Source organism: Callospermophilus lateralis, chromosome 19 (genome assembly GCF_048772815.1).
Source record: "Callospermophilus lateralis isolate mCalLat2 chromosome 19, mCalLat2.hap1, whole genome shotgun sequence".
In the NCBI taxonomy this organism is placed as follows: domain Eukaryota; kingdom Metazoa; phylum Chordata; class Mammalia; order Rodentia; family Sciuridae; genus Callospermophilus; species Callospermophilus lateralis.
Window position 1 is genome coordinate 3,265,297 of NC_135323.1, and position 16,085 is coordinate 3,281,381.

At 51.0% G+C, this 16,085-nt stretch overlaps 1 protein-coding gene across 4 annotated transcripts in view; it reads right to left on the minus strand.

Moving 5' to 3' along the window:
• Rbfox1 (RNA binding fox-1 homolog 1) overlaps positions 1–16,085 on the minus strand; it is a 303,442-nt gene that overhangs the window by 142,676 nt on the left and 144,681 nt on the right. For all 4 annotated transcript variants that reach the window (XM_076840764.2, XM_076840766.2, XM_076840763.2 and 1 more), the window contains exon 2: positions 15,701–15,943. In XM_076840764.2, coding sequence (XP_076696879.1) covers positions 15,701–15,943 — 243 coding nt within the window. The remainder of the gene's footprint in view (positions 1–15,700; positions 15,944–16,085) is intronic.

Below are 16,085 nucleotides of genomic sequence, written 5' to 3' on the forward strand. Positions count from 1 at the left end.
TAATTTATCCGGAACCGTTCCCAATGCACAGTTTCCAAGGGCTGTAGTCGGCAGCCAACCGGAAATGTGCACTGGGGGTTCTGCACTGGGGGGTCTGCACTGGTCAGCCTCTGCCTCCCGAGTTGATCCCAAGCCCACCCCTGAGTGGGCGGAGGCCAGGGCCTGGCAAGGTCATGTGAAGCCAGGGTTTCCTGATATGCTTCCTGAGGAATGCCAGGACATCTCCTAGACCCAGGTGTGTCTTACGTCAGTCCCCTCCTCAGTCCCCTCGTCCCAAGGGCAGTAGGTGGGAGGAGGAGCCAAGGTCGGTCACCAGGCTGTGTCATCAGACGTCACCAAACCAGGCTTACCAGTGATGGGACCTCCCCAAAGACCCCAGGCCTCGGTTTCTCCACTGGCAGAGAGCCTCATCACATGGACACCGCCTCCCGCCCAGACCCCTGCCACAGCTTCCTGACTGACCTCCGCCCCCTCCAGCCCCCCCACTTCTTTTTAACCTGTTTCCGCATCGCAGTCCGATCCCTCCTAAAGGCCCATCTAGCCACGGTGTTCTCTTGCTCAGAGTCCTCCAGTGGCCTGGATGAGGTGCGGTCCCCCGGGGGGCCCGCGAAGCCTGGCCGGGCACTTTCCTCCTGCTGCTCGGGCTTGCTGTGGGCCACCGCCCCCTGCCCCTGGCCCAGCCACACCAACACCCTTTCCTCTGAGCGTGCCAAGCTCCTTTCTGCCATTGTTGTGATGGTTGCCGATCACAACCCGCTCTCCAGAAAACAAAACATAAAGCCCTGGCTGGTGGCTGTGCCAGTGTCCATGCTGTCCATGCTGTCCCCATGGTCTTTCCAAGCTAGCGAGGCATCCCTGACATGGGGCGGGATGAGCAGCTGGCCAGCCACCCCAGGGAAGGCCTGTTCTGGCTCATCATAGCGTCCTGCTTCCACACCTGCTGCTCCTCCTACCTGGAACCGTCCACTGTCCCCGTGTTGTGGCTACTGTCCACTTAGGCTGACTTTAGAAGTCACTCCTTCCAGGGGGTTCTTACTGACCTCCACCTGTGCCTTGTTTGCACCTACCCGCTACCTTTGTTTCATGGACCTTTCCATGCCATTATTATTTTTTTAAAAATACTTATTTTTTAGTTGTAGTTGGACACAATACCTTTATTTCACTTATTTATTTTTATGCAGTACTGAGGATCCGACCCAGGGTCTTGCACTCTACTGAGCCCCAGCCCCAGCCCCAGCTCTCATTATTTGATTATGTGAGTGATGTGTGTTCATTTTCTCTCCTGTGTTTTGCAGTAGACCATAAGTTCCTTAAGGAACCTATCCCTGCTTCATTCCTCCTGGATCTCCATGCCTTCCAAAGAGCCGGAACCCAAGAGATGCTCAAGAAAGAACAAACGATGCCTAAACGCAGAGCATCCACCCTGTGCCAGGCAGCAGGCTTAACGCCAGGAATAAAAATGATGGATAGGACCCGTGGTGTCTGCAAGGACTTTGCACTTTTACAACAAAAATAAAGTCTTCAATCATTGTAAAATTGTTGGGTGTACATTTAATACATTAATGAAGCACATGTGACATATATTAGGATTTCAATAAAAATGTGCAGATGTCAATGGAAAGGATCAATTTTCAAGGCACATAGGACGTGCCAAGGAGCACCCACTCTGGCCCTGAGAGGGTGTCAGGGAGCTGTTTAGGAAAAACCAAGATTTGATCGACTCTTCAACAAAGGCAATTACAAACACCTCAGAATTTAATTCTAGCACCGAAGGCTCCCTTCTCCCTCCAGCCTGCTTCCTGCTTCCGTCTAACCCGGTTCATTTTCAGCCTACGCTGAGCATCAAAAATGGTTTATATTTCTGAGCAGCAACAGCCAGCGAGCACTCTGGGAGGTTGGCTGGCCAACCTCCCTGCCATGAATAAAGATGATGCAGCCCAACTGCTTCCATCTATGAAGAGCTAAGTGACTGCCAAGGTGGACCCCAGGCTCCAGCCACAGCAAGGGCCGGCAAGCCCAGCAGCCCCGAGCTGGCCCAGAGAAATGATGGGAATTCAATTTCAGAAGGACTGCTTGCAAAGTAATCCAATCCATTACGGTGTGTGCATTATTATTGTATTATATTGAGTAATATCACATTTAAGGAGATTTCATAGCATCATAGCCACTCACAAGGGAATATAAAAGCGGTTAATAAAAGAGAGAAGCACAATTTCCCTTCAATGTTAGTTATGCTCCCATTACACCAGGAGTAATCATCGGAGGTCCACTTAGCCTGGCTTGGGAAGAAACGGATCTGTAATTACCTCCCATCTACTGTGTCATTACCCAGGCCCCAGCCCCAGCACCAGGACACTGCGAAGCCTCAGAGAGTCTGCAGGACTCGGTCTCCATGCTGGAGAAGGAAATCTCTGGGTCCCACAGTCACGTGCACACATCAGGGTGAGCCCTGGGGTGGACTTTCGAGTGAGTTCCCTGGGATCTCCCTTGGCCATGGTGGGGACTCCCCTACCCAGGGACTCTCATTTTTAAAAGGAAACACGTGATTCCTTGTGTCCCCTAAACCTCAGCTCTCCCTCTGCGGAGACTCCTAAGGCCGATGGGGAAAAGGAGAATTCTCCGCAGGTTTGTGGAAAGCAATGGAAGATGCTTTAAGGATGATCCAAAACCGGCCTGGAGTGGCCCCCGCCCCCAGCCTCCTGGGGCTCTTTGTGGGATCAATTGTTCCAGCTACAGAAGTCATCCAGGGGCTCACCACACTCTGCACGTCCCTCCAGAGATGGTGTCAACTGCCTGTTGTAACCAAATGCTGGTCCTATGGCCAGGCTCCTGGACAACAAAGAGTTGCAGAGAGAGTAGCGCCTTCGCCACCTGCCAGCACGGACCCGGCCTCTGAGCCCGCCACCTCCTAGTGGCACAGTTTGAGGGAAGTTGGCAAAGTCTCTCCAAGTCCCTGCTCTTCATAGTACTGTGGGGAAGCCCAGTTTGATGGAGGGAAAGAAATAAACGATGGGATTTGTGGGTGAGGTGAGAAATTGAAATCACTCAGAAGTACCGGTGGGCTGCAGGACTTAGAGCAGTGTCAACCCCAACGCCTACACGGCCCGTCCCTGCAGGGGGGTCAGCATGGTGAAGCACCCGAGGGGGGGGGGACCCTGGCACACGGCCCCTCCTTGATGCCAGTCACTGCCTTCCACCTTTCCATCTTTTAATCAGATCCAGCCTCTACTGTGAAACCTCTTGTCTCAACATGTAGGCAGTCAGTTCTGTTTGAGTTCCACAAAGGAGGCCTGAGTTCTGAATCAAGCCAAGCTGACGCTGGCATAGAGCAGGGGTCGGCCAACCTTTCCTGCTGCAGGTCAGAAGTGTTTTTTGGCTGAGGGGGCTGTATCTTTGGGTCAGAATCACTCAGCACTGTGGTCATCAGGCAAGAGCAGCCACAGGCAATACAGGAACCAGCGAGCATGACTGGGTTCCAATAAAACTTTATTGACAAAAACACGTAGCAGGCTGGAGTTGGCTCAGGGGCCATGTTGGCCAGTGCCTGTCCTAGCTACTGAAGACCTGGAGAAGGCTGGGGAGAAGGGAGGAGGGAAGGACCTCTGAGGGACTTTGAATCCTGCTGACCGCTGGACCAGGCAGGGAGAAAATGACCAAGGCCTAAGTTCCCCGGGAGCCTCCCACTCCCCTGCCTGACCCTCCATCACTGCCCTCTGGTCTTCCTGGTCAAGAGCTGCTGGACTCAAAACAGAGTGCCCCTGCCTCCCAGCTGTCTCCACACCCCCCTCCTGACAGCATGGAGGATCCGTGGGGCTCGCCCCCAAGCCCGCCCCACCTCCTGTCATCTCTTGCCTTTTTGTGTAGCCCCCAGATGAATGTCACCCGGAGACGCCGCCCGGAACCCCAGGCAACTCCTGGAATAATTGCTAACCCGACGCCCACTTGCAAGCCAATTAGACAGAAAAGGGGGGAACCGGGCCCACCTCCTGTCACCAGAGCAGAGGCTTTTCTTAGTAGAAAAAAAAAAAATGGTAGTTAATTCTTCCCCCTAAAAAAGGCCAGGGAACAATCTATTTAAATTACAGTGTTACAATGTGAAGCAAAGATGCAGAAGTCAAATACAATTTGGGTTATAATTAGCGATTTCCTTGTAGCACATTTCTCTGGGAAATCCAGGCCCCTCCAGTCCTCCTGCCAGGGATTTGAAGGCCCCGATCACTCCACGGGGTCTCTAGGTGCCACTGAGGGAGGGTTTGGGGTGAGGACAGGAGGAATATGTGTATGTGTTTGTGTAAATTGAAGAAGTTTAGAGCCTCACACAGAATTATGGAGGCAAACATTGATCCTTAGGTCAAATAAATCATATCCAGTGGGTTTTGAAGTCTGTCAGTTATGGTTCGCCATGATGGAGGATCTGGGCCTCCGTTTCCCTGTTTGCAGTTTTGAGCATGGTCAAGCCTATCCCTGATGGGTTAAGGGAACAGATGTGTGGCCCAGGGCATGGCCCAGGGAAGACCCAGCCTGTAGTGGGTGAGAGAGAGGACTCTGGCTGTGTTTGAACCCAGCTCGGCTGTTCTCTGCAGTTCTTCCTGACCTCGGGTGATTTCCTTCTCTGTTTCCCTCACCAAGGTCACAAGGGGACAATTACCATCCCTGCCTGCCCTGACTCCACCAGCTCCTGCACAGAAAGTACAAACCCTGCTACGTTGGGTGCACATTCACATTTTCCCCTCTTCCAAGACCCGAGTAGTCCCCGCCCTTTGACTTGTGTGACATACGATCCCACAACTTTTTTTGGAAGGAGAAGGGGCTGCCTTTTTACATCTCAAACAAACCTGGGGTACTTCAGCCTTCACGTTCCACCCGTCCTGCTGACCCGGTTTGTCTGAAAACCTAGGATTAGTGGAGAAGGAGCCTGACCATGAAGTTCCTTCCCAAGGCCACGGAGACTGCAGGAAAGCCAGGTCCTCTAGCCTGGGGCACTCTGAATAAGAGTACACTCCTCCTCTGGGTGGTAATGACCTCTCCAGAACGCAGAAGTCGGACAGTCCACGGGGGTCTCGGGGATCTCACACTGCTAGACTTCCCTGCCTTGGGACAGTCTGCATCTCCTGCCACGGGGACAAGAACCAGCTCTTGGGCCTCTGCAGTGCTGGATGGGAGGCCACGTCTGACGTCTGACAGCTCCACATTCTTTAAGGATGCAAAGGTAGAAATCCAGAACCCTAGCCAGTGTCCTCACCCAAGATGACTGCACTGGAGCTGGCGGGGACACAGGACACCACAGGACACACATGTCCCCAGTGCACAGCCACTTGCCTCAGTCAGAGAGACCGAGACCCAACAAAACTCTTTTTCAGAAGTTTGCCCTCCCTTGTAGGGACGAGGCCTATTAGCAACTGAGACCTCTGGTCAGGCACCAGGAGAGCGTCCTAGGGAGAAATGGAGGTTCCAATTGCAGCATGAAGCCACTGCCAAAGTGGAATCCTCAAGCTCTGTCCAATTCCATGTGGGAATGACCTGGGCAAGTGGGTTTTGAAAACCACCACAGAATCCAAGAGGTTGAGGGGGACGGGAAGCAGGGTCAACACAGTTCAGGGGATGCTTCTTCAAGGATGCCTCCCTTTCGGTTTCTGCCGAGATACGTGCTGTTTGACTCAGGCAGGTCAATCTCCCTCTCTGAGCCTCAGAAATCTTATACAAATAAAGTGGGAAGAGCAGATGGTCACTGGGCTCTCCATTCTGTGAATCTCGGCACTGCCAAGTATCTTTTTTTTTTTTTTGGTAAATCTGAAATACAGTGTCCCTTGAAGGGTTCAAGTTCCTAATTTTACTGCTTGTACTAAAAAATAGCATCCAAAGACTAAATCAGGGGTTATAAACTCGGTATCTTCTGCAGCTGAGCAGTTAACAAGAGTGCTTGGGAAGGCAGTGAACAGCTGAACGCAGAAACCCAAGCTGCTGTTGATGCCTGAGAAAAGAAAATCAAAACATATAATAATCATGGGTCCCCAAAGAGAACCCATGTTGCCATTTTTTTTTTTTTAATTTTTGGTACTAGGGATCTAACCCAGGAGTGCTTGAGCACGGAGCCACATCCACAGCCCTTTTAACTGATTTTATTTTTTATCTTGAGGCAAAGCCCCGTAAGTTGCCGAGGCTGTCCTTGAACCCGTGATCCTCCTGACTCAGCCTCCAGAGTCACTGGGATCATAGGTGGGGACCACCATGGCCAGCTGATGCTACCACTTCTGCTAGACCTTCCGGTGTCCTCCTAACACTTCCGAGGTACCCACCAAGGGCCCCTGACACCATGCCTGCGATTTTATCGTGTCGATATTAAAGGAAAGACTAATTATTTATTGAACCTTAGGGAGCTGTTGCAAACCAGACTCTTGGAAACATGTGTATTCCCTGCCTGGACTTGTTCGAATTTTGCATCTAACTTGGGTGGTCTTTTAGAATCCATACAGTGAGGAGAGTGGACAAGGGAACTGGGGTTCCTTCCAATTCTGACACCCCCCAGCTGTGGGTGAGCCATTCTCGGGTCGTCGGTCCACATCAGAGAGGCCACCTCTTTCTCCAGCCTTGAGTTCAAAAGAGTACGGAGCTGACAGAAGTGCTCTCTGACCCTACAGAGCAGATGGCCACAGAGGAGGAGCACGAACTGAGGCACGGCTAATGCGTGACCCCAATTCTGCCTCCAAAATGAACTAATGCCCACGTCCAAGTTCATTCAAACACAAGCGAACTGCTTCGCGGGGCAGCAGGCTGCACGAAGACCCGGAGTCTCTGCCAGCAGCTGAACGGGGCCTTTGTACAGCTCGGGAGGGCCCACTGCCCCTTGGGATGGTCCAGCCATCCCCCCAAGGCCTGAAAATTCCACTATGTGCTCATCCTTGCTGCAAGGCGACTGAAGTCACCAACTTGGAGACTGCCTAGTCATCCTGAGGAGCTCAGGTGACATTGCACAAAGAACCAGATGGAAGTCAGGACGCAGCTTCCCACAGCTGACAGACTCCCCGTGAGAACACTGGGGCTGACCCTGGGAATACGGTGGGCTCCCCCCTTAACAGAAGGAGATGTCCTGGGGCTTCCACCCCAAACCCGAGCCCTCTCCCTCTCTAGCTGATTTTACCCTGGTTGCTCACGGCCTAGACAGGACCGTGGACAGCGTGTGTCCATCAGCTGTTCTCAGACACAAGTGACCGAAAACCATCCACAGATCATGAAGGCTAAGAATTTGTTTTAAAGCAGATCCGGGAATTTGAGTCTGACTTTGACTCTTAACACAAAATAATTTCACAATTCTCTACTTTCCTTGAAAATAAAAAAAGAAATTGAATATGAAGAATTCACCCCCAGGAGACTACTCTGGTTCCTCGGGGTGGGTCACGTCACTGGGTCGTAACTCTAATGGACCAGCCCGTAGTGTTGACTGCGCGACTCTCACGGTGCTGAGCCCTAAGAGTCTAAGAGTCCCAGAGACAGAGGTCGACAGAGCTGAGGCCACGGGCCCGGGGTTCATCCTGGGTTGGAACTGGCATGAGAGCGCCAGGCTCTGCACCTCAATGCCACCTCACCTCTCCTGGCAACACAAGGGGGCTTATTCAATGCCATTTTTATGACCTGTCACGAGAGCTTTTAATCTTTCCAGCATCCAAAGCTGAAACCCGAAAGGACGGAGCCCGAGGTCCTGGGTGCCCAGACCTGCAGCTCCTCTCAGACAAAGCCCGAGTGCAGCTCAATCATGCCTCTTGAACACTGCGGCAAAAGGGGTTTTCCAATCGTCAGAGAGCCCTGGCATGGCTTAACCAGGCTTCGCTCCACCCTGAAAGGAGAAGGCCATGGGCCACTGGCTCCAGCGTGTCACCGGGCAGCAGGAGTGCATACCCAGGCTCATGAGGGCACGAGGGAGGTACCTGTGCCCTGAAATTAAATGTGAATCTTAGGAAAACAGAACCGGTGTTGACAAGACAGCTCAGCCACACTGTCATCCAAAAGACAATTTTGAAGCCATCCAAACATGTTATTGGAGTTTGCTCAAGGCGCAGGTCTCAAACAAGATCACACTTCAAGGCTGCATTATTGGGTCTGCCGGGGCCCTCCCTGGGGTGAAGTGGTGCTTCCTGTGCAGAGAGCTCCTGGCTGCAGCAGCCAGCGGCTCAGAGGACCCCAGGGTGTGCACTGGCCTGCTTGGGGGAGGCTGCTGGGCACCGGGCCCTCAGGAGTTTGGGTCCTGAGTGTGACGTGCCTGGGACTGTTCTGCAGCCTCTCCTTGACGCCAGTGACCTTCCCAAGGTGCCTGCCTCAGGTCCTGCATCTGTAATAGGCTTGGTGGCCCTTGATGCCCCTGTTCCTTTGGTAGAGGGAGGCCAGCCCAAGCTGAGGTGGTGCACATAAGTGCACAAATTGACACTCAGTGCAAAACAGTATTTTTCGAGGCTATTATTCTCTGCTTTCCATTTTTATAGATCTACTTACCTTATTTTTAGACATTCCATCCTTCAATGATTTTTGCCAAACTTTGAATAAAGTATATAGGGCTAAAATCTTCCAGAAAGGAAGAGTTCTCTCTGGTGTGTTATGATGTGTCATCTGATGGCTGCTTAAAAAGAAAGAGGAAGGAGCTCTGGAGAAGAGGAAGACGAGAACAAGACCAGCCTGAGAGCCTTCTTCCCGAGACCCCGGGGGAAGAGGGACAAAACTGGACAAATCCCGCAGCCAGGTTATTTACTTATTTTTGGTACCATGGACTGAACCCAGGAGCGCCTTACCACTGAGCCACCTCTCTAGCCCTTTTTATTTTGAGACAGGTTCTTGCTAAGTTGCTCAGGGCCTTGCTGAGTTGCTGAGGCTGGCTTTGAACTCCTGATCCTCCTGCCTCGGCCTCCCAGGGCACTGGGATTACAGGTGTGTGGCACGACCATGCCCAGCTTGGTCTGTGGCCTTGTCAACCTCAGTCAGTGACAATCCACCTTACTCTCTTCTTTTCCCTGACACCAGGTGACTCTCAGGTACTGTCTTTTGTCCAAGAGAGGGGTAACCACAGTCAGGCTCACACCATCAGAAGAGCTGTGGGCTGGTCGCAGGTGGACCAGGTCCGGCAAAGGTGTGGCCAACGAGCCTTCTCAGGTATGGTCCAAAGGGATTCAAACAGGTGCAAGCTCTGTAGGGGAACTGAACCTGCATTTTAGATCCATGTACCTCTGAACCATTCACACAGCAAAGCAAAGAGACGGACAACCATCTGTGCTGGCTCTTGTGTCTGGCATGATTGGGAATTAGGACAAGATAAGATAAATCTCCCCGAAATCCAAACTCCATCAGTGGGATACTTTTGTCTGTAAAGATGCACACAAATGTGGAATAGAATGAGTTGGATTCAAAATGTGATACCGAGAGAGCTCCCAGGTGCAAAGGAGGCCAAAGCAGGTGCTTAGTAGATTTCAATTGTTATTTTGAGAATGGAGACAGGGAGAAAAGGGAAGATATAAAGACTGAACTGGAGACAGGCGACAGGGATAGAGAGAGAGACAGCGACGAGCAGACACCGCTGCGTTGGCACAGAGCACTTCTAGAAGGGAACAAAGAACACTCGTAGAGGCTGGGGTTGTGACTCAGGGGCAGAGCGCTCGCCTTGCATGCATGGGGCACTGGGTTTGATCCTCAGCACCCCATAATAAATAAATAAAAATAAAGGTATCAAACCAAGAGAGAGAGACTTGTAACTGGCATTCCTGGCAGGGAGACCTAAGGACCAGGGGCCTGGGTGTTGGGGAATATCAACTTTCATTTTACAGCCTTTTTTCTTGTTTGACTTTTTTTAACCACAACTTTGAGTTATTTTCATAATGATCAAAATATGTCGTGGGCATGTGTGAATATGTAATAACAAATCTCACTATTATGCATAATGCACTAATAAGATTTTTTTAAAGAATAGCTAATTAACAACAACAACAACAAAAACAATCTTTTTGAGCAAGAGATTTTTCCCCATGACTCTGCTATCAGACTAGCTTCCAAGTCAGAACCCAATGATCTAAAGGGTTAAGGAGAGGATCCCATCGCCAACCAATACCTCAACTACCTGAGGCACTAAGGACACGTGGAGACAGGGGACACCCCTCGTTCAGCCCTCTCCCTGTCAGCAGCGCCCAGCGCTCAGGGCCCGAGCTCTAAGACCCACGTTCTTTCTCCCACAGGGGTTTGAAGTGAGTGGGAGACTTAAACAGGCTGCAGAGGTGTTAAAAATAGAAGTCAAGTTGCTATTGGAGATACATGGAGAATTCTCCACTTGCAAATCTCTAATTATAATATGTCAAGAGTAAAATACCTTGTCAGGAGCGGGATCCAGGGGGCGACGCATCTCCTCAGTCAGCACAGTGATCCGTGAGATGTTTGGAGGCCTACGTTAAATAGAAACGCAGCAGAAAGGTGTCCTGCAGGGCCCCTGGGGAGCGGGAGGGGTGACCGGCTAAGTCTTTGCTGGCTGCACTTCACTGAGCTCGGGCCGGGCGCTCCGGAGCATCCTGCTTCCCCTCACAGAGCCTGTTCTTTGTGCTAATCCTGGGCATGTGTGAGATGTTCCTGGAGCCCACCACGTGGCTGCATGCTTTCCCTTTCCCAGAACCACTTAGTTTCTCCAAGAAAAGATGGACTCTAGGATCCTGAGAAGGACATTTAACACTGTGGGTGTCTGTGCCAAAGGACAGTTATCCCAGTAACAACCCTGTCCCATGGAATGACTTAGCTGTTCTCCCAACAGCTAAGTCTGGCTGGAATGGGACTGGAATGGGACCCAGGGCCTCGGACACACTTGGCAAGCACCTCCTACGGAGCCACACCTCCAGCTCCACAGCAATGATCTATGCCAATACAGGGTCCCGGGTGTGCATCCAGAATCTGGAGAATCATCATTCAATCCACTTCTAAGTGAATTTCCTTGCACAGGAATTGCAGAGCTTGGAACAAAGAGAAAGAAAAGCCAGTAAATGTCCAGGGTGGTGGAGAGGATTTGAAGTAAACTGGCCATAGACAGATTCAGATGAGGAAAGTCCAACTCAAGTGGGTCAAGGAGAGCAAAAGCATCTTACTCCTTTTGGCCCAGATAGAGGTAAGTGTTCATATTTAATCATTTGTAGCAGAAAACAAGATGGCCCCTCTGTGAGTCCCACCCTTCCCTATACGAGTTAAGAGTGTTTTTTTCACAATCCCCTCGATAGTGTGCATCACTCAAAGGCTGCTGAAGATGACCAGTTCCTAACTATGAGACGACACCTGGCTAATAACCAGCCGCCCCACAGGCTCCTTCTCCAGACTCAGGCGCTCACCGCCATTCTAATTGAATGGCACCTCTAGGAACTGTCAGAAGACTCCTAGCATGTTTGCCCAAATTCAAGAGCACTCCCTTGTTTCCAAATGCCTTTGTTCCTCTCTGTTCACAGATGACCCTTCTTCGTGGGTAAGGAAATGAAGGTCAGTAATGCCTCAAGTTATCTCTTTCTCTGTAGCTCAACATGTTTATTTTTGCCCCTTTTCTCTTTCAAACTTGAAGCGCTTCCAAATGTTCACAGGAGCTTTATTTTTAGTGATCCCTTTGAAAAAAAGGAAAACAACCCAAAACACCCATGTACAGGTAAACAGAACAAACTGTGGCATGTCCATGCAGTGAAATAGTACTCAGCAATGAAAAGGACTGAGCTACTGAGGCATACCACAATACAGAGTGACTTAAAACTAACCATGCCGAGGAAAAGAAAAGAGACATCCAGTCTGGATTTTATGGATACAAAATTCTAGAGACTGTAATTTAAGCTACAGGGAAAGAATCAATCAGTTGATCATCAAGGAACAAGGCAGAGAAGAGACAGGAGAGGATAACAAATAGGCAACAGAAAACTTGGGAGGTGATGGACAGACACTGCCATTTTCATGATAGCAGTACTAGTTCCACACACACCTACCTGTGTAAAGACTCACCAAACTGCACACTTCAAAAACACACAGTTCCTAGTACATCAGGGATAGGTTACTAAGGCTGCAGAAATTGCTTGTTCTCTCCTGGACTATCAACTCTATCTGAGTACCCTCAGTCCTATTCTTTCTGATTCTCTTGACAACATTTTGTCCCTTTGTTTCCTGCATCATTATTCCCTAGTTTCTGTTTCCTGTCCCCTCGAGTCCCCCTACAAGGATCTCCTCCTTAGCATAAATCGGTGAAGCTAAGGCAACTCTCTGACATATTGCTTTCTCTGATTCTTGGCTACCATCCTCTTTTTCCTCAGCACTCCAAAGGTATGTGACAGACAGGACTCACCCACTGTAAGTCACTCCTCGATTCCTGGACCCCTGTGTCCTCCGCACTGCCCCAGCACAGCTGTGCTCTGTCCTCAGTGATGTTTGCATCTCCAGTTTCAATGACGTCCCCTCAGGTCACACCCTCCAGGATTCTGTGGCTCAACCCTCCCCTGGTTTAGTTCCCAATCTGAGCACCCCGTTTATGTGTCATTCAAACGCCATTACCAATGAGTTCTCCAATATCATATCCTTGTCCTTCTTTTCATTCCTTACTCTTGACAAAACTAGCAATCAAAACCCTTCCATACACATGACCCGCCCCCACCCACACCCCTTTATGTCTGACCAGCCCTGTGCACTCAGAACCTCCAGGGAACTATATTCTACAGGCACCTGGTCAGGGGCTCTGGTGCAAAGCCCCTTCTGCCATGCATCTGGTATGGAGCTTGGTGGCCCCAGAGCTGATACAGCCAATCTCAGCCTCCACCACTGGGCAAACACAACACTCCAGAAGGCAGTGAGTCCCAGGGGTTATGGGGGACAAAGCCAAGAGCCTCTCACTGTGCTGTTGAAGGTGACAGGAGCCTGACCTTGGAGAGGCAGAGCACAGGAAGGAAGGGAGCACAAGGAAGGAACTAGAGCCAGACACGGTCCTGCTGAGACTGGATGGATATCTGCCCAGAGCCAAACTGAGTCCACAGTCAACCCTCCTCCCGGACCTTCTGCTCTATGAGCCAGTACATTTCCTGCCGAGTTTCCTGTTACTCGTGATGGGAAGACGAGGAGATGCTCTTCCAGCCGGGATTCTGAGGCAGATCCCTCAGAAGGAGCTTCTCCTATCACGATAATGCACTGACACCCTGGAAACAGACGCTCTAGGACCCAGCCCATGGTAATGTCTAACAGAACACATCTCCCAAGTTCTCCAGTGGGAGAACTATGCGTCTCAAGGGCAGGGGGCTTATCTGAACTCTTGCTGCAGTGCCTGCGCCACTGTGGACCACCAGCATGGTTTTGAAATTCAATGGTGTTGAACTGTAAAGTGTTCTTTGGGCAGGGAAAGGAGGTTGGGCATCCCAACGTTGTGGTTGGATGAGGATTTCCATTAAGCTAGGATCCTTACTTTAGGTCACATTTTAGAACTCTCTGGTTTAAGCTCTTTCCATTGCTCCCAACATGGAATTCCAACTGCTATTGGCCCCTCGGCCTGGAGGATGCATAACCCCTGCCGACGATGCATTACTCCCCTGCATCCCAGACCTTCCTGCCTCAGCCTGAACACACTGGCCTCATGGAGTTCTCTGCAAAAAGAAGCTCTGTGCAACTTCAGGACCTCTGGCTTGGTATTCTTTCTGCCTGGAGAGTTTTGTCTTCTTGTCATAAATTCCATCTCCTTGCAGAAATGTTCCCACACTCCCCGAGGCAGGAAGTTCTGTCCTTTTTTACCTTCCTGCGGTACCCTCTTTTCTGCAAGTGTGTACAGCGTGGAGCTAGAGCTACCAGGTTGTAGAGCTCTTTGGCATACACTCACTCTCTGCCTCGGACTAGGTTACAGGAGGGAAGGGGCATATCTAGGTGGTTCAACCACAACACCTAATGTGAGGCTGAGGTCCTACTATGTGCTCAATCAATGTTCATGAATGAGAGAATGGATTCATGAGTATTTCACAGTAACTCGCTTAATAAATAATGTGTAATTGGAACTCCTTTTTATTCAAAAAACAACCTTCCCAGGCACCATTTCTTATCACAAAATAACTAACACAATAAACAATGGCCCCATCACTACCACCCAGCTGTCCACACAAGAAACACCTGCTAAACCAACAAATCCACTTAATGAACCCAACCCTCAGGTATAGCCACTAAACACAAAAACATAACTGCCGTACAGTTCCCAAGAACCCAAGGTGGAAACAACCACATGTCCACCAACAGATGGACGTGTAACCAAAATGAGTCCTTCCACACCATGGAGTATCGACGTGAACGAACGTTGGTGACACTGCGTTAAGCGGAAGAAGCCAGACACAAAAGGGCATACACTGCGGACTCCAATGTCTTTGAACTATTCAGAACAGGCAAATATATACAGATAGGCAGCAGAGGTGGCTGTCATAGGCTGGGGGGAGGGGGGACTGGGTGTGTCTACCTAATGGGTGTGAGGTTTCCTTTTGGGGAGATGAAAATGTTCTAGAACTAGATGGTGGCGATGGCCATGCTCTACAGTGGATGTACTAAACGCCACTGAACTGTGTACATTAAAATGGTAAATTACATATTACATGTATTTCATCACAACCAAGAAAGGGGAGCAGGCAACAGCAAGTTGCAGAGCATACACTATTTTGAGTACTTCCAAAAGTAGCCCCCAAATGAACAAAATGCTAAGCACCAAAGTTCACCCTAGGTGTCTTCCACTCGAAGAAACCTACGGGTGCTCCCAGCCCACAAACTTCTTCCCACGTGCTGGTTTCCTAGAGGCAGAGGGGGCGGGAAGAAGACGCTTGTGCTCCCAGTGCCCTGGACTGGATGCGTGGTGTGCCAGCTTCTAGGGGAGCCTGCAGGGTGAGGCTTCCTCCCCAGGTTTGGAGGAATTCATGGTTCTTGCAGGTAGCACAGGATCAAACACACACTGATTCTGATACGAAGACGCCTACTGAGAGCGGTGTTGGATGGCTGGCCTGTTAACACTGGTTTTCCATTAGGGTGTCATAAAGGGTACTTCCATGTTTGTGAGCCATTTAATCCTTCTATGGACCATAATTGGGAAATCAATCATGCAACCACCAACATTAAAATACCACACTTCTCTGGAGCCAAGACCCTCTGGCCCTGCCCTGGTACAGTCCCCACCTCTGCCTTTCCTGTGTCCCAGCTACAGGAGTCCTGAAGCCAAAACGTGGGCCACGCTCTGGTGCATTCCGCTAAGTCTCAGAAGGCTGTGGTGGGAACGGGCACCCACATTTGTTTCCAGAGTGATGGAAACATGCCCAAAGCAGATTTCGGAGAAGGGTGGGCAACTCAATCACGGCAGAGCACACCATTTTAAAATCCGGGAAATGTATGGTGGATGGATCATCTCTCTGTCGAGCCATTTCCAGTCTGTTCCATGGGGATGATATTTTGGAAAAGGCAAAAGTGTAGAACAAAAGAGATGGATGTTTCTTTTACAAACCAATGTGCCTAATGAAAAATGTGTCGATTTCAACAAATAATAAGAAAGGATGCGCGCGGCCCAGGCAGACTTCGGGGCGTTGGTACGGCAAGGCCACTCGGCGCCACTTGGCTGGCCTGCGTCCCTGGCCGGGCCGGGTGCACCTGGGCTGCGGCTGGCCTGGCACGGCCTGGCACGCCTCTGGCACGCGCCCCCCGCCCCAGCGTGGAGCCCACTTACTGTGGCGGTGCCGGACACGGTCTGCGCACTGGTGTCCGCGGCGCTCTGCTCCGAGTGCGACTGGGCGGGAGGGTACAGGTTTAACGTGTGCTCGGGGACGGTGGTCTGGCCCGTGTACTCTGGCGCGGGGTGGGGGTGGGGGGCCGTGTATTCCGCGGGGATGCCGTTCTGCGGAGGAGCAAACTGGGCCGAAGCGTAAGGCTGGGCCATCGTGTCAGGGGCAGCTGCTGCTTCCTGATTACCCTGCGAAATCAAAAAGGTGGAGAGAGGGAGAGAGAGAGAACATGAGTGGGCTCCGAAGAGGACCTTGCCCCTCCGCCCCAGGTCTCCTGCTCCCTGCAGCCCGAGCGCCCCCACCGCAGGCACCGCTCATGCGCGTCCCGAG